This window comes from Heptranchias perlo, chromosome 29, assembly GCF_035084215.1.
Source record: "Heptranchias perlo isolate sHepPer1 chromosome 29, sHepPer1.hap1, whole genome shotgun sequence".
Taxonomy (NCBI): Eukaryota; Metazoa; Chordata; class Chondrichthyes; order Hexanchiformes; family Hexanchidae; genus Heptranchias; species Heptranchias perlo.
The window spans coordinates 37,428,650-37,447,155 of NC_090353.1; the positions used below are offsets into that span (position 1 = coordinate 37,428,650).

General features: G+C 49.4%; 1 protein-coding gene across 1 annotated transcript in view; it reads right to left on the minus strand.

The window, feature by feature from the left end:
• Positions 1-18,506, minus strand: part of LOC137299703 (unconventional myosin-IXb-like) — an 84,098-nt gene that overhangs the window by 53,950 nt on the left and 11,642 nt on the right. The window contains exon 2 of the mRNA XM_067968642.1: positions 12,850-13,755. Coding sequence (XP_067824743.1) covers positions 12,850-13,686 — 837 coding nt within the window. The 5' untranslated portion in view covers positions 13,687-13,755. The remainder of the gene's footprint in view (positions 1-12,849; positions 13,756-18,506) is intronic.

The window sequence follows — 18,506 nt, forward strand, 5'->3', positions numbered from 1 at the left end:
GGCGCTGGCCCCTCCCGGCGGCGCTGGCCCCTCCCGGCGGCGCGGCCCCGGAGAGTGCCAGCCTGGATTTTATGCTCAAGTCTTTGGAGTGGGGCTTGAACCCACGACCTTCTGACTCGAGGGGAGCGTGAGACCCACTGAGCCACGGCTGACGTACCATGTTTTTTTTTATTCATTCACGGGATGTGGGCGTCGCTGGCGAGGCCAGCATTTATTGCCCATCTCTAATTGCCCCTTGAGAAGGTGGCGATGAGCCGCCTTCTTGAACCGCTGCAGTCCGTGTGATGACGGTTCTCCCACAGTGCTGTTAGGAAGGGAGTTCCAGGATTTTGACCCAGTGACGATGAAGGAACGGCGATATATTTCCAAGTCGGGATGGTGTGTGACTTGGCGGGGAACATGCAGGTGGTGGTGTTCCCATGTGCCTGCTGCCCTTGTCCTTCTAGATGGTAGAGATCGCGGGTTTGGGAGGTGCTGTCGAAGAAGCCTTGGCGAGTTGCTGCAGTGCATCCTGTGGATGGTACACACTGCAGCCACTGTGCGCCGGTGGTGAAGGGAGTGAATGTTTAGGGTGGTGGATGGGGTGCCAATCAAGCGGGCTGCTTTGTCCAGGATGGTGTCGAGCTTCTTGAGTGTTGTTGGAGCTGCATTCATCCAGGCAAGTGGAGAGTATTCCATCACACTCCTGACTTGTGCCTTGTAGACGGTGGAAAGGCTTTGGGGAGTCAGGAGGCGAGTCACTCGCCGCAGAATACCCAGCCTCTGACCTGCTCTTACAGCCACAGTATTTATATGGCTGGTCCAGTTAAGTTTCTGGTCAATGGTGACCCCCAGGATGTTGATGGTGGGGGATTCGGCAATGTTAATGCCGTTGAATGTCAAGGGGAGGTGGTTAGACTCTCTCTTGTTGGAGATGGTCATTGCCTGGCACTTGTTTGGCACGAATGTTACTTGCCACTTATCAGCCCAAGCCTGAATGTTGTCCAGGTCTTGCTGCATGTGGGCACGGACTGCTTCATTATCTGGGGGGTTGTGAATGGAACTGAACACTGTGTAATCATCAGCGAACACCCCCATTTCTGACCTTATGATGGAGGGAAGGTCATTGATGAAGCAGCTGAAGATGGTTGGGCCGAGGACACTGCCCTGAGGAACTCCTGCAGCAATGTCCTGGGGCTGAGATGATTGGCCTCCAACAACCACTACCATCTTCCTTTGTGCTAGGTATGACTCCAGCCACTGGAGAGTTTTCCCCCCGATTCCCATTAACTTTCAATTTTACTTGTGAAAGAAATAACACTGTGAACAGACTCATTGCCAGTTCATAGAGACCAGATAGAAAGTCTTGGCTGCTTGGACCACCCCTGGTGTAATACCGAGTCCTGGGTTTGACCCTCAGTCTGTGCGGAGTTGGCGATCTGAGCTACAATTGGTCTCCATTCCCCTAAGTTAGTGAGGGGAAAACTATTCAGAGTCGCAACTCCAGATCACTATCCAGTGACTAATTGGTACAGGAGGAGGCCATTCAGCCCCTCAAGCCTGTTCCGCCATTCAATTAGATCACGAGGGAAAGGCCGAACAATTATAGGCCGGTCAGTCCTACCTCGGCGGTGGGCAAACTATTGGAATCAATACTGAGAGATAGGATAAAGTGTCACTTGGAAAGGCATGGTTTGATCAGGGATAGTCAGCATGGATTTGTTCAGGGAAGGTCATGCCTTACAAATCTGATTGAATTCTTTGAGGAAGTGACAAGGAGGATTGATGAGGATGGTACAGTGGATGTTGTCTACATGGATTTTAGTAAGGCATTTGACAAGGTCCCACATGGCAGACTGGTCAGAAAGGTAAAAGCCCATGGGATACAGGGAAATGTGGTGAATTGGATCCAAAATTGGCTCAGTAACAGGAAACAAAGGGTAAAAGTCGATGGATGTCTTTGCGAATGGAAATCTATTTCTAGTGGTGTGCCACAGGGCTCAGTGTTGGGACCCTTGCTGGTATATATTAATGATTTGGACTTGAATGTAGGGGGCACGATTGGCAAATTTGCAGACGACAAAAATTGGCCGTGTAGTTGATGGTGAAGGGGATAGCTGTAGACTCCAAGAAGATATCAATGGGTTGGTGGAGTGGGTGGAAAAGTGGCAAATGGAGTTCAACCCGGAGAAGTTTGAGGTAATGCACTTAGGGAGGGCAAACAGTAAAAGGGAATACGCAGTAAACGGGAATATATTGAGAGGGGGAGAGGAAGTGAGAGACCTTGGAGTGCATGTGCACAGGTCCCTGAAGGTGGCAGTACAGGTAGATAAGGTTGTGAAGAAGGAATACGGAATGCTCTCCGTTATTAGCCGAGGTATAGAATACAAAAGCAGGGATGTAATGATGGAACTGTATAAAACGCTGGTAAGGCCACAGCTGGAATATTGTGCGCAGTTCTGGTCACCACATTACAGGAAGGACGTAATTGCTGTGGAGAGAGTGCAGAGAAGATTAACTAGAATGTTGCCAGGGCTTGAAAATTGCAGCTACGAGGGGAGATTGGATAGGCTGGGGTTGTTTTCCTTGGAGCAGAGGAGGCTGAGGGGAGACTTGATTGAGGTGTACAAAATTATGAGGGACCCAGATAGAGTAGACAGGAAGTACCTGTTTCCCCTAGCGGAGAGTTCAAGAACTAGAGGACATAGATTTAAGCTGATTGGCGGAAGGATTAGAGGGGACACGAGGAAAAACTTTTTTACCCAGAGGGTGGTGGGTGTATGGAATTCACTGCCCGAATTGGTGGTCGAGGCAGGGCCCCTGGACCTGCACCTAGAGTGCTGTAAGCTGCAGGGCTACGGACCAGGTGCTGGAAGGTGGGATTAGAATGGGCACCTGGTTGTTCTTTGAGCCGGTGCAGACATGATGGGCCGGATGGCCCCCTTCTGTGCTGTATCTTTTCTATGGTTCTATGGCTGATCTGTATCTTAACTCCATCAACCCGTCTTGGTTCCGTAACCCTTAATACCCTTACCTAACAAAATATCTATCCCGCTGAAAAGTGTGATAATGTGTAGAGAACAGGGGAGGGCAGCAGCAGGCCCAGCTGGACCTGTGCTGGACTGCACCCCATGGTCAAACAGCCTGCTGAGATTTGGAGTCTTGACTCACACGTAGAGAATGTGCTGAATGTGGGGAGAGATCGAGAGGGGCAGCAAATGTCAACCAAATTCCACCCAACGTGTCAGCACCCGAAAAGAGGATTGTGGGGGGAGATTATACAACAATACTCTGAAGCAAAGTCTGGGAATTTTAGGAAACTTTGTTTAACCGAGAGGCCTCGCACAGAGCTCCGTGTTTCCGTCACTCCCGTTCTCCACAGCTTCTCATTTCTGCAAAATTACATTCTTTAGATTTATTTCTGACCACTTTCCAAAACTTCCTCCCAAGTAGATTCTCTAAAGGTTACTCACTGGCAATGTGCTGTTTGGAGGAAGGAGAGAGAGAGAGAGAGAGAGAGTTTCAGCTCCCAATTCACAGCCAGCCCTGAGCTCACACATCAGCTGTGCCCGATATGGACGAGTCCACAAATTCAATTACACCGTTTAAAAATAGAAAATTCAGTAACTGGGCGGTGCCTTGGATCAGACGCTGATCTTTCCCCAAATCCCACTCGGACTGACGGGATGGAAATCTCCCCAATTTGCTGGCTGTACGGGTCCTGACTCAATGGGAAGCACTCCCGCCTCTGAGTCAGAAAGTTGTGGGTTCAAGCCCCACTCCAGAGACTTGAGTCCCATAATCCAGGGTGACACACCCAGCGCAGGGAGTGCCGAGGCAGCGCTGCACCGCCGGAGGGGTCTGGGGGGGGTGGTGGGCAAAGCGAGCCTGGGCTGGGCAGCAGGGGAGTGTCAGAGCGAGCCTGGGCTGGGGACGGGGGCAGGCGAGGGTGCACCCGGAGGGGGAGGGTCAGGATTAATGACATTACTTTGAGAGCGACAGATGGGCCAGATTCAGCGTGGGTCCCTCGGGAATGCAGGAATGTGTTTATTGCAGCTTCCTGCTGTGTCCAGATCAAAGCCCAATGTCTTCCTGCTCAGTCCGGCCCAGGGGAACGACCAAGGCCGACAGTGTGGTCCAAAGAGATGCTCCCAAGGTCCTAAAGCCTGCCTGATGCAGGACCACAGATAGGCAGTGCTTTGGTGTAGCATGTCCAGGAAGCCAGAGTTTGAACCAAACTGCAGACACTCCCGCAAATCCCTGCAGAGAGCAGCTCCAACCTTCTGTTCAGCAGAGGCTGTGCACAAGGCCCACAGTTTGAAGGGTGGTGTAGAGAGGCCAAATGTCAAAGAAAGAAGCTTAAGAACTGGGGAGGGGCAGAGATGCATTTCAGCCCAGGGCTCACCAGATACCTGGTAGGGACCAGCCTCCATTCTCGGTCCCTACTAGTTAGTTGATCTTGAGTCAGGCAGCACCTGATCCTTTACAGTTGGACTCAGTTCCCTCGGTTGGGGGATGCAGGAAACAGAGGACTCAGGGTGATTGTTATTAGAAATGTAAAGAATCTTACAGCACCAGGTTATAGTCACACAATTTTATTTGAAAATCACAAGCTTTCGGAGGCTTTCTCTTTCGTCAGGTGAAGGAGGAAGCCTCCGAAAGCTTGTGATTTTCAAATAAAATTGTTGGACTATAACCTGGTGCTGTAAGATTCTTTACATTTGTCAACCCCAGTCCATCACCGGCATCTCCACATCATGTTATTAGAAAAGCTGTGTGAGTGAGAGGGAGAGAGCGAGTGAGAGAGCGAATGGGAGAGAGTGTGAGCGTGACACAAAGAGAGCGAAACAGAGAAAGAGAGAAAAACAGAGAGGGCAACTTGGCTGTTTCCCATGATCAGTGCCTGTTGACATTAACCATCCAGGTTTGTACAAGAGGTTCAGAGGGTGGCCTGTGCCCCATGACCTGTAACCAAGGAAAGCCAGTGTCTCCAGGGAAGGACTGGGGGGGTAGAATGATGGAGGGACGGAGTTTTACTGGATGCATAAAACAAATCTAGTTTTCCACATGTCCAGTAAAACCTATATATTATCTACCTGCATAATCTGTACATGCAACGTATTAAAAACATCACATTGGTGCCCACTTCCCGTCTATCACACTCGTGATGTAACTCACGGTTTCATCTTAATTTCAGTATCATGTTCCAAAGAAAGTAGAAGGGAACAAAGGCAGGCAATTGGAACATTCAGAGAAACTCTCCAGGATCAGAAATCCCAGAGCCACGTCTACAGGCTCTGAATCGACCTTCTGACAAACAGTCCGAGTTCGGTCTCCAGCCTTAATAGCAATTAATCTCGGATTATCAGATGGTATTTGCTTAATATCAATGACTACGTTTCTTAAAGGGACAGCCATCCACACAGTCACAGATTAGCAAACATTGTGTGTTACATGGTGTAATGTCCCTGTCCTTATTAAACAGGGCATCCTGTGACGTACCATCAGGATTGTCAGACAGGATTTTATGTATAAATATATAAAATGTGTAACTTGCAAATCTGTCACACACTTAAAATGTAACACACACTAATTCTGTGTCACACTTGCATGTGATTGGCTCAAATATCAGATTGTAACATAGCAACAAATCACAACTGAACAGTATTAGAAAGAAAGCCAGTAATTTGCTGCTGGTTTTTCTGACCTTGATAACCTAACCTTTCACCCGGCAAGAGGAGGAGCCAAGAATTTACCAGCAGCTGCCATTCGATGGCCACGCTGCCCTCAACAACAGTAATTAGCCTCTGAACGACCTCAGGATGTGATTCTTGACAGTAATTATGATTTAGTGGCCTTAAAGCAAGAGACTGTTTTAACTCAGATCCACCCTGAAACAGTTTAACAGGTCGTGCGTTACAAGCTATAACACTCTGTCATTATAAACATAACGGGAGTGTTATGCCCGAGAGTTTAATCTGATTTACCGAGAGCCACAGCAGATCGACTGGTCTAAATACAAACTGCTTTTGGCAAATTCATCACTGACCTTCAATGTAACAATAGTGATAAGTTAACTGTACGATACAACTCTCATCTAATGCCAGTGACAGACCTGTACCCCCCAGTACTGTACCCCAGTGTTATACAGTGACAGACCCGTACCCACCAGTACTGTACCCCAGTGTTATACAGTGACAGACCTGTACCCACCAGTACTGTACCCGTGTTATACAGTGACAGACCTGTACCCACCAGTACTGTACCTGTGTTATACAGTGACAGACCTGTACCCACCAGTACTGTACCTGTGTTATACAGTGACAGACCTGTACCCCCCAGTACTGTACCCGTGTTATACAGTGACAGACCTGTACCCACCAGTACTGTACCCCAGTGTTATACAGTGACAGACCTGTACCCACCAGTACTGTACCCGTTATACAGTGACAGACCTGTACCCACCAGTACTGTACCCCAGTGTTATGGGACAGTGTAGAGGGAGGTTTACTCTGAAGAGGACGTGTAATTGAACGTACATGACTGTAAGCGGGGACCTTCAAACTGCCTCACCTTTCTTTACACACACAGGGGAGGCCTCTGAGGCCTGACTGCGCTGATCACTAACAGCAGCAATCAAGTGCCAGTATTCCCACACTGCAAGTTTATTGGCTGGTTCCAAGCCATGTGAACAGGCCTGTTTGGGGAGAGTTATCAGATTGAAGGTAGGAGGGTGAGGGGCCTAGTGATTCAGGGCTTCCTATTGCGAGGACAGTCAGCTGACCCAACACTGGACTCTTGTGCAGCAACTAAAAACAGGAAGGGCTTTTTTTCTTCTTCCTCTGAGTGGAGAGAGACTCGAGTGTGGCCTGTAAACCCCTCCCCCACACAAGCAAACCACCAACCACATCTACTGCTTCATGGCTTTGTATAGGAGGATGAGACAGAACTGAAAATACCAGGACTGAGAGAAAAGTAATAGGGCAGCAATTACAGCATAAAGACCAGTTACAGGGTCTCCTCAAACTCCCTCGATGGATCAGAGGGAAGAGCATCCCTGGGTACTGCAGGGCCTCAGGATCAAGGAGGAGAAATGGATCAGGCTCAACAACAACTTGCATTTATATAGCGCCTTTAACGTAGTAAAACGTCCCAAGGCGCTTCACAGGAGCGATTATCAAACAAAATTTGACACCGAGCCGCACAAGGAGATATTAGGACAGGTGACCAAAAGCTTGGTCAAAGAGGTAGGTTTTAAAGAGTGTCCTAAAGGAGGAGAGAGAGGTGGAGAGGTTTAGGGAGGGAATTCCAGAGCTTAGGGCCTCGGCAGCTGAAGGCACGGCCGCCAATGGTGGAGCGATTAAAATCGAGGATGAGCGAGAGGCCAGAATTGGAGGAGCGCAGAGATCTCGGAGGATTGTAGGGCCGGAGGAGGTTACAGAGATAGGGAGGGGCGAGGCCACGGAGGGATTTGAAAACATGGATGAGAATTTTAAAATCGAGGTGTTCCTGGACCGGAAGCCAGTGTAGGTCAGCGAACACGGGGGGTGATGGGTGAACGGGACTTGGTGCGAGTTATAATAATGGTGAATTCCCCCCTCATTAGGGTTTCCAACTCTGGTTGGACGTATTCCTGGAGGTTTCATCACATGACCTCCCGCCCCCCCACCCCCACACTCCCACCACTGGTCAACCCTCCAGATGTGCTGTCCTCTCATGGCCAATGGAAAGGAAACAGGCTCTTTGTTACCCAACTGGATTAATCTTGAGTGTTAGTGGAACAATCTTTTTTCCCCCATCTCCAATATTGTTATGACTAATAAACAAAAATGTTCAAATGAAAAAAATATAATCTTTTGTTTAATGCCCCAATGATTTTTTTTCTCCCAGTGTTGCTCGCAGCAGTGCCCTGGAGATCAATCATCAATTCCTGGTGACTCCAGGTCAATCCTACCCCTCATGGTTGAACAAGCAGCCGACACTCTGTGTCTAGACTCACCCACTCTGGTAGTGTATAAAACAGCGACTGGCACCTGTGCAACCAGTACCCCAGCAAGCACTGCAGGAAAGACGATTGTTGGGGGCGCCGGGGGCGGGGTGGAAGGGGGAGGGGAGGGGAGGGGAGAGGAGGGGAGGGGAGGGGAGGGGAGGGGAGGGGAGAACAACCCAAAGGCGTCACGGTGCTCAAACACATCCAACAGAACTTGGAGAGCTGATTGGCATTGAACCAGCATTCTCCTGTCATTCCCGCCTACCGCCAAGGCCATGCTGGACCTGCCCATATCCCAGCAAGCCATTTTCCTTTGGTTATTATGGATGCGGCAGGACACCGCCAGACGGGGCGGGACACCGCCAGACCACCTGCACGTTCCCCTCCAAGTCACACACCATCCCGACTTGGAAATATATCGGCCGTTCCTTCATCGTCGCTGGGTCAAAATCCTGGAACTCCCTTCCTAACAGCACTGTGGGAGAACCTTCACCACACGGACTGCAGCGGTTCAAGGCGGCGGCTCACCACCACCTTCTCGAGGGCAATTAGGGATGGGCAATAAATGCTGGCCTCGCCAGCGACGCCCACATCCCGTGAACGAATTAAAAAAAAGACACGGGCGGGACATTGCAAGACAGGTCTGCGTAGAACGCTCTGCTCGTTACTACAAAAATGGAACCGCTGGATGTCAGCTAACAGTGATTGGACATTTCCCTGCCTGGTTTTAGCTGGCCATTCCTAAACTGATGTCAACTCATGTGTTTCTGAAATGACCCAATTTGGGTCTTCAATTATTTTTTTCCTCAAGGTGAAGGATTATCAGTGCAAGGAACGGAACAATTCATTTCGGAGGAACCCAGTGTCAACTCCAAACACTCCCAGGGCAGGTACAGCACGGGTTAGATACAGAGTAAAGCTCCCTCTACACTGTCCCATCAAATACTCCCAGGGCAGGTACAGCACGGGTTAGATACAGAGTAAAGGTCCCTCTACACTGTCCCATCAAACACTCCCAGGGCAGGTACAGCACGGGTTAGATACAGAGTAAAGCTCCCTCTACACTGTCCCATCAAATACTCCCAGGGCAGGTACAGCACGGGTTAGATACAGAGTAAAGCTCCCTCTACACTGTCCCATCAAACACTCCCAGGGCAGGTACAGCACGGGTTAGATACAGAGTAAAGCTCCCTCTACACTGTCCCATTCTCAAAATAATGCAACGTGACCATTTTTCAGTTTGCACATCAACTGTCCTGTGGCTTCCAAGTCAATTTGCTAATTTAAGACCAAATTAGGGATAGTGTTGAGCTGGACTAGGCACTGGACTGAGACTGGTCCAAACCCATTCATGTAGGACCCTTATAGCCATCAGACAGAAAAGATTTTCCTCCACAAGCCTGAGCTGGATCTGAACTCAGGCCACACTCTGTCCCCCAGCTAGATTTAACTCCGAACTTCCATTCAAAAGCCTGCTGCTGCTCCATATCCTTTGTGTTCCCACATATCAGGAACTTGCATCCAAGTCTCTCCTGAACACAGTGTGTCTCAGCCTAACCACATCCCCTTTCAACACAATAGGAACTAACACCACAGCCCAGCACTGACAAGTCTTTCACTATAGTGTTCGCTTTCATCTCCACTCAATAACTGAATGGTTCTCACGGCTTCCTACTCCTCATAGGCTTTTTCCTGTCCTCAATGATTAAGGTCTCTATGGTTTCCAATGGCGGCTTTGTTGGTGTAGTAAGAACTATAAGAAAATATCACAGAGGACTTCCTGTTCTTATGAAATCCTTATCCTCCAGTGAAGAGGATAGATGGAGGTTAATGATCCTCGAGTCAAGGAATGGCTCCCAGGGCAGGTACAGGGTTAGATACAGAGTAAAGCTCCCTCCACACTGTCCCGTCAAACACTCCCAGGGCAGGTACAGGGTTAGATACAGAGTAAAGCTCCCTCTACACTGTCCCGTCAAACACTCCCAGGGCAGGTACAGGGTTAGATACAGAGTAAAGCTCCCTCTACACTGTCCCAATAACATTCTTGATCCTAAATTGAAATGCTGCCTCTCCTATTGCAACAGTGCCCATTCTTCCATTACCTCTTGGAACGATGGCCCTAAATCACTGGGACATTCACCCTGTGAGCTCGCCGGGAACAGTGCTGAGTGTGTCCCAAACTTCATTTCACCGAGGACCCCGACAATCAGCAAGTCTGGGCTGGATTTCAACCACAGTTCCAGAGCTGAGAAGTGCTCCACCAACTGCTCCAAGGAGTTCTAAACACTGGGAACATAGGAACAGGAGGAGGCCATTCAGCCCCTCGAACCTGTTCCACCATTCTGTATCCGAACTCCATTTACTCGCCTTGGCTCCATAATTCCTTAATACCCTTGGCTAGCAAAAATCTATCGATCTCAGATTTAAAATTATTAATTGAGCATCTCCTGCTTTCTATGGGAGAGAAAGGTTGAAGGTAAATCAGTGTCAGAGCAGTGGGAGACATTCGAAGGGGAGATTCAAGGGGTTCAGGGTAAACATGTTCCCACAAAGAAAAAGGGAGGGGCTGCCAAATCTAGAGTCCCCTGGATGTCGAGGAGCGTTCAGGGTAAAATAAGGCAGAAAAAGAAAGCCTCTGATAGACACCGGGAACTCAATACTACAGAAAGCTTAGAGGAGTAGACAAAGTGCAGGGGTGAAGTTAAAAAGGAAATTAGGAAAACAAAGAGAGGGCATGAAAAAATATTAGCAGGTAAAATCAAAGAAACCCCAAAGATGTTTTATAAATACATTAAGAGCAAGAGGATAACTAAGGAAAGAGTAGGGCCTATTAGAGACCAAAAAGGTAAACTATGTGTGGAGGTGGAAGATGTGGGGATGGTTCTTAATGAATACTTTGCATCTGTCTTCACAAAGGAGAGGGACGATGCAGAGATTGTAGTTAAGGAGGAGGAGTATGAAATATTGGATGGGATAAACATAGTGAGAGAAGAAGTATTAAGGGGATTAGCATCTTTGAAAGTGGATAAATCACCAGGGCCGGATGAAACGTATCCCAGGTTGTTAAAAGAAGCCAGGGAGGAAATAGCGGAGGCTCTGACCATCATTTTCCAAACTTCACTGGAGACAGGCGTAGTGCCGGGGGATTGGAGGACTGCTAACATTGTAAATAGGGAGCGAAGAATGGACCGAGTAATTACAGGCCAGTCAGTCTAACCTCGGTGGTGGGCAAATTATTGGAATTAATTCTGAGGGACAGGATAAACTGTCACTTAGAAAGGCACGGATTAATCAAGGACAGTCAGCACGGATTTGTTATGGGGAGGTCGTGTCTGACTAACTGGATTGAATTTTTCGAGGAGGTGACAAGGAGGATTGATGAGGATAGCGCAATTGATGTAGTCTACATGGACTTTAGCAAGGCTTTTGACAAGGTCCCACATGGCAGATTGGTCAAAAAAGTAAAGGCCCATGAGATCCGAGGGAATGTGGCAAATTGGATCCAAAATTGGCTCAGTGGCAGGAAGCAAAGGGTAATGGTCGACGGGTGTTTTTGCGACTGGAAGGCTGTTTCCAGTGGAGTGCCGCAGGGCTCGGTACTGGGTCCTTTGCTTTTTGTGGTATACATTAACGATTTGGACTTAAATGTAGGGGGCAAGATTAAGAAATTTGCAGATGACACACAGATAGGCCGTGTGGTTGATAGTGAGGAGGAAAGCTGTAGACTGCAGGAAGATATCAATGGACTGGTCAGATGGTCAGAAAAGTGGCAAATGGAATTCAATCCAGAGAAGTGAGAGGTGATTTGGGGAGAGCAAACAAGGCAAGGGAATACACAATAAATGGGAGGATACTGAGAGGTGTAGAGGAACAAAGGGATCCTGGAGCGCATGTCCACAGATCCCTGAAGGTAGCAGGACAGGTAGATAAGGTGGTTAAAAAGGCATTGGGGGTACTTTCCTTTATTAGCTGAGGCATAGAATATAAACGCAGGGAGGTTATGCTGGAACTGTATAAAACACTGGTTAGGCCACAGCTTGAGTACTGTTGTGTTCTGGTCACCACATTACAGGAAGGATGTGATTGCACTAGAGATGGTACAGAGGAGATTTACAAGGATGTTGCCAGGACTGGAGAATTTTAGCTATGATGACAGATTGGATAGGCTGGGGTGCAGAGGAGGCTGAGGGGTGATTTAATTGAGGTGTACAAAATTATGAGGGGCCCAGATAGAGTGGATAGGAAGGACCTATTTCCCTTACCGGAAGGGTCAATAACCAGGGGGCATAGATTTACAGTGATTGGTAGAAGGATTAGAGTGGAAATGAGGAGAAATTTTTTTCACGCAGAGGGTATTGGGGGGTCTGGAACTCGCTGCCTGAGAGGGTGGGAGAGGCAGAAATCCTCAACTCATTTTAAAAAAATACCTGGATATGCACCTGAAGAGCCGTGACCTGCAGGGCTACGGACCAAATGCAGGAAAGTGGGATTAGGCTGGGTGGCTCGTTTGTCAGCCGGCACGGACACGATGGGCCGAATGGCCTCCTTCTGTGCTGTAAATTTTCTATGATTCTAGAATTCAACTCTGCTACCACCCTTTGTGTGAAGAAGTGTTTCCTGACTTCTCTCCTGAATGGCCTGGCTCTGATTTTAAGGTTACGTCCCCTTGTCCTAGACTCCCCCACCAGCGGAAAAAGCTTCTATCCACCCTATCAATTCCTTTCAAAATCCTAAAAGCCTCAATCAAATCACCCTTTAACCTCCTGTATTCCAGGGAATACAAGCCTGGTTTGTGTAATCGCTCCTCATAATTTAACCCTTGGAGCCCTGGTAATATTCTGGTGATCCATGGTATAAAGCAACAATTTCAGCAGTCTTACCTCGAGGACTGGCCCGGCCCCCAGAATCGTTCGCTCAACACCGCTGGCGTAGCCCTTCTGGCTGAGTGCGGTCAGGCAGTGGATGAGGAAGTTGGTGCTTTGTGTCTTGCCAGAACCACTTTCCCCCGAGATCACGATGCACTGGTTAACCTGCTTCCTCAGCATGGTGTGATAGGCCACGTCGGCAATGGCAAAGATATGTGGCTCCAACTTCCCGAGCTGGTGGCTCTCGTACATCTTCACGTACTTGGGATTGTAAATAGGCAAGAACCTGAAGGGGTTGATGGCAATGAGAATGCTGCCCGCATACGTGTAGATCTTTTTGTTCAGGAACCTGGTCTTGAAAGTTTGCAAAATGGTCTCCTCGGTCAGGCGGGGCAGGTTGCACAGGTCGTCGTACAGGTGCTGCTGAGGGGGCAGAAAGCCTCGCTCCACCATTCTGCGCTTCTCCCGCTCCTTGGCCATGAGCTGCAGGTTGATGTAGCGGATGGTTCCATCAGAGTTCCTCTCCTGAAGGAGGAAGTAATAGCCTTCGCTCTGTGAGTGACTCTCCTGTGCCCGCCGGGGCCAGAGCAGAACCCGCTGGACTGGCAGGTCATTGGCATCAAGGATCCACTCCTCGCCCCCAGACTCCTTGACCTCAGCCAACACATAACATTTCGACGTGTCCAGCTTCAGCTTGCTGGTCACCTCCTGGACAACTTCACCAGCTGTCACACCTTTGGTCACCGGCAGATGGCAGCAGACAGAGTTCTCGGTGTAGAGGCTTGGGCAAATCTGAAGGGTGTACACTTTGCCCCCTCGATGATCTGTGCCACACGCATCTTTAACACTCATATTGCCTCAGTGTCGCCCTCTCCTCACCATTCTGCACTCGCTTGGTGCTCAGACCACGACTCCATCAATCTGTGAGCGAGAGAAAGAAAGGAGAGCGAGAGAAAGAAAGGAGAGCGAGAGAAAGAAAGGAGAGCGAGAGAAAGAAAGGAGAGCGAGAGAAAGAAAGGAGAGCGAGAGAAAGAGAGAGAAGGGGGGGGGGGGAAAAGAGACAGAACAGATTATTGAATATTTCTTCAGATGAATTTCGTGCTCATCAAGAGGAAGGTCATATGAGACACACTGTCCCATCAAACACTTCCAGGGCAGGTACAGCACGGGTTAGATACAGAGTAAAGCTCCCTCTACACTGTCCCATCTCATATTAGCAAGGATTTAAAAAAAAAATTCGTTCACGAGATGTGGGCGTCGCTGGCGCGGCCGGCATTTATTGCCCATCCCTAATTGCCCTTGAGAAGGTGGTGGTGAGCCGCCTTCTTGAACCGCTGCAGTCCGTGTGGTGAAGGTTCTCCCACAGTGCTGTTAGGAAGGGAGTTCCAGGATTTTGACCCAGCGACGGTGAAGGAACGGTGATATATTTCCAAGTCGGGATGGTGTGTGACTTGGAGGGGAACGTGCAGGTGGTGTTGTTCCCATGTGCCTGCTGTCCTTGTCCTTGTCCTTGTCCTTGTCCTTCTAGGTGGTAGAGGTCGCGGGTTAGTTAGCGAACAGGAAACAGAGAGTAGGCATAAATGGGTCATTTTCAGGTTGGCAAGATGTAACGAGTGGAGTGCCACAGGGATCAGTGCTTGGGCCTCAACTATTTACAATCTATATCAATGACTTGGATGAAGGGACCGAATGTATGGTTGCTAAATTTGCTGATGACACAAAGGTAGGTAGGAAAGTAAGTTGTGAAGAGGACATAAGGAGTCTGCAAAGGGATATTGATAGGTTAAGTGAGTGGGCAAAAATTTGGCAGATAGAGTATAATGTGGGAAAATGTGAACTTGTCCACTTTGGCAGGAGGAATAGAAAAGCAGTATATTTAAATGGAGAGAGATTGTAGAACTGAGGTACAGAGGGATCTGAGTGTCCTAGTACATGAATCACAAAAAGTTAGTATGCAGGTACAGCAAGTGATTAGGAAGGCAAATGGAATGTTGTCATTTATTGCAAGGGGAATGGAATATAAAAGTAGAGATGTTTTGCTACAGTTGTACAGAGCATTGGTGAGATCACATCTAGAATACTGTGTGCAGTTTTGGTCTCCTTATTTCAGAAAGGACAGAATTGCTTTAGAGGCGGTTCAGAGAAGGTTCACTCGACTTATCCCTGGGATGAGGGGGTTATCTGATGAGGAAAGTTTGGACAAGTTGGGCCTGTATACATTGGAGTTTAGAAGAATGAGAGGTGATCTTATTGTAACATATAAGATCCTGAGGGGACTAGAAAGGGTAGATGCTGAGAGGATGTTTCTCTTGTGGGAGAGACTAGAACTAGGGGCACAGTTTAAAAATAAGGGGCCTCCCATTTAAGACGGAGATGAGGAGAAATTTTTTCGCTCAGAGGGTCGAGAGTCTGTGGAACTCCCTTCCCCAGAGAGCGGTGGAGGCAGGGTCAGTGAGTATTTTTAAGGCCGAGTTAGATAGATTCCTGATTAACAAGGGGGGTCAAAGGTTATAGTAGGTAGACAGGAAAGTAGGGTTGAGGTCACAATCAGATCAGCCGTGATCTTATCAAATGGCAGAGCAGGCTTGAGGGGCCGAATGGCCTACTTCTGCTCTAAATTCATATGTTTGTAAACACTCCCAGGGCAGGTACAGCACGGGTTAGATACAGAGTAAAGCTCCCTCTACACTGTCCCATCAAACACTCCCAGGGCAGGTACAGCACGGGTTAGATACAGAGTAAAGCTCCCTCCACACTGTCCCATCAAACACTCCCAGGGCAGGTACAGCACGGGTTAGATACAGAGTAAAGCTCCCTCTACACTGTCCCATCAAACACTCCCAGGGCAGGTACAGCACGGGTTAGATACAGAGTAAAGCTCCCTCCACACTGTCCCATCAAACACTTCCAGGGCAGATACAGCGCGGGTTAGATACAGAGTAAAGCTCCCTCTACACTGAATCAGAAGTAAAATCCTGCAGATGCTTGAAATCTGAAACAAAGACAGAAAATGCTGGAGAAGCTCAGCAAGTGAGGCAGCGTCTGTGGGAAAGAAGAGTTAACGTTCCAGGTCGAAGACCTTTCGTCAGAACTGGAAGATGTTGTAGATTAAACAGTTTTTAAGCAAATACAGAGTCAGGGAAGTGTGGGGGGGGGGACAAAAGGGAAAGTCTGTGATAGGGTGGAGGGCAGGAGTGAATAAATGACAAAAGGGATGATGGTGCGAGGCACGGAGGGAGGGAATGGGACAGGTCAAGAAACAAAAGATGGGCCGAGAGGAGCTGTAAATAGCAGCAGCAGAACCGTTACCAGCAGCTGCTGACCGAAAAAATGGGAACTGTGGTTATGATCTGAAATTATTGAAATCAGTGTTGAGTCCGGAGGGTTGTAAAGTGTGTAATCGAAGGATGAGGTTCTGTTCCTCGAGCTTCTGCTGAGCTTCGTTGGAACAGTGTAAGAGGCCGAGGTCAGAGAGGTCAGACTGGGAGTGAGACGGGGAATTAAAATGGCAAGTGACCGGCCGGTCAGGGTCACGCTTGCGGACAGAGCGGAGGTGTTCAGCAAAGCGATCACCCAACCTGCGTTTGGTCTCCCCAGTGTAAAGGAGACCGCACTGTGAGCAGCGGATACAGTATAGTGAATTGAAAGAAGTCCAAGTAAATCACTGTTTCACCTGGAAGGAGTGTTTGGGGCCCTGGACGGTGGGAAGGGAGGTGGTGAAAGGGCAGGTGTTGCACCTCCTGCACTCGCCCGGGAAGGTGCTGTGGGGAAGAGAGCGATTTACTCCTTACAATTTAGTATTCTGTTTCACTGCTCACAATGCGGCCTCCTCAGATCGAAGGACCCCCTCCATGTTGCCAAACTGCAGCAGAACCACTCCCTCCGCTCCGCCCCCACCTGGTGCTACCAAACCCCAGGACCAAGGACTGCACCCCCCCACCCCCCCCTAATCTACCAAGGACCAGGACTGCCTCCAGGTGCTACTGAAGTGTGAGATTGCCCTCAATGAGGTTAAACCCCAACCCCCTCCCCAGGACCATCAAACACTATCTGCACACACTTCCCACCAGCTTTCACCATTATATTTTCCCAGATCCACATATATAATGAAACTTGCCATATTGCAGCACCACTATTGGCGGGAGGGTGTAATTACAACGTGACAAGTTTACATAGGCAGCTGCCAGTATAAATGTGGACACAGGGCTGTGGATGCTCAGTTGTTGAGTATATTCAAGACTGAGATCGATAGATTTTTGGACACTAATGGAATCAAGGGATATGGGGATAGAGCAGGAAAGTGGAGTTGAGGTAGAAGATCAGCCGTGATCTTATTGAATGGCGGCGATGCTCCTGCTCCTATTTCTTATGTTCTTAATAGAAATATAAAAAACAAGGCCAGAATGGATGATTTTAAAATAGGGACTGAGTTATGACTGTGCGTCGTGATCTAATTATTCCCAACAGTCGAGCCCCACTTCACCTGAAGTCGACACTTGGTTTTCACTCCTCGTGTGTAATGCCAGAGGTGGATGACTAATTATATACATTTTCACACACACACTGAGGCCAATCAGTATGAAAGAATGCAATAATCGATGCCACACACTGACTAACCCCGGGTCTCACTCAAACACTCTGTTGTCCTGCAGAAGACCATGACTAACCCGGATTCTGAGCAAGAGGCAGTGTCTCCACACGTCACTCACAGCACAGTTATCTTTCACTTCAAAAACCACCATGAATGTCCCTGCGTCAGTAACACTTCCTGTCACATGACGCTATCTGACCTGCTGAAACCCCAGTGCCTCGGTGGATTACCATCGCCTGCACATGACACAAGCTTCGAGGGTCAAACCAGCTGATCTCACTCAGATGGGGCAGCAGTGGGAGGTGCTAGAACTGGTCTTAGTGTCGGCCGTGGCTCAGTGGGCAGCACTCTCGCCTCGGAGTCAGAAGGTCGTGGGTTCAAGACCCACTCCAGAGACTTGAGCACGAAATCCAGGCTGAAACTGAAACTCCAACTCCCAGTGCAGCACGGAGTATTTTGGTGGTGTTGGTTGAGGGAGGAATATTGGGGAGGGGAGGGGGGGAACTCCGCTCTTCTTCGAACAGTGCCATTGGATCCTTTACATCCATCTCAACGGTTTAACGCCTCATCCGAAAAACAGCTCCTCCGACAGTGCGGCGCTCCCTCAGCCCTGCCCCTCCGACAGTGCGGCGCTCCCTCAGCCCTGCCCCTCCGACAGTGCGGCGCTCCCTCAGCCCTGCCCCTCCGACAGTGCGGCGCTCCCTCAGCCCTGCCCCTCCGACAGTGCGGCGCTCCCTCAGCCCTGCCCCTCCGACAGTGCGGCGCTCCCTCAGCCCTGCCCCTCCGACAGTGCGGCGCTCCCTCAGCCCTGCCCCTCCGACAGTGCGGCGCTCCCTCAGCCCTGCCCCTCCGACAGTGCGGCGCTCCCTCAGCCCTGCCCCTCCGACAGTGCGGCGCTCCCTCAGCCCTGCCCCTCCGACAGTGCGGCGCTCCCTCAGCACTGCCCCTCCGACAGTGCGGCGCTCCCTCAGCACTGCCCCTCCGACAGTGCGGCGCTCCCTCAGCACTGCCCCTCCGACAGTGCGGCGCTCCCTCAGTTTGTCATAAAAACCCATCTAATTCACTAATGTCCTTCAGGGAA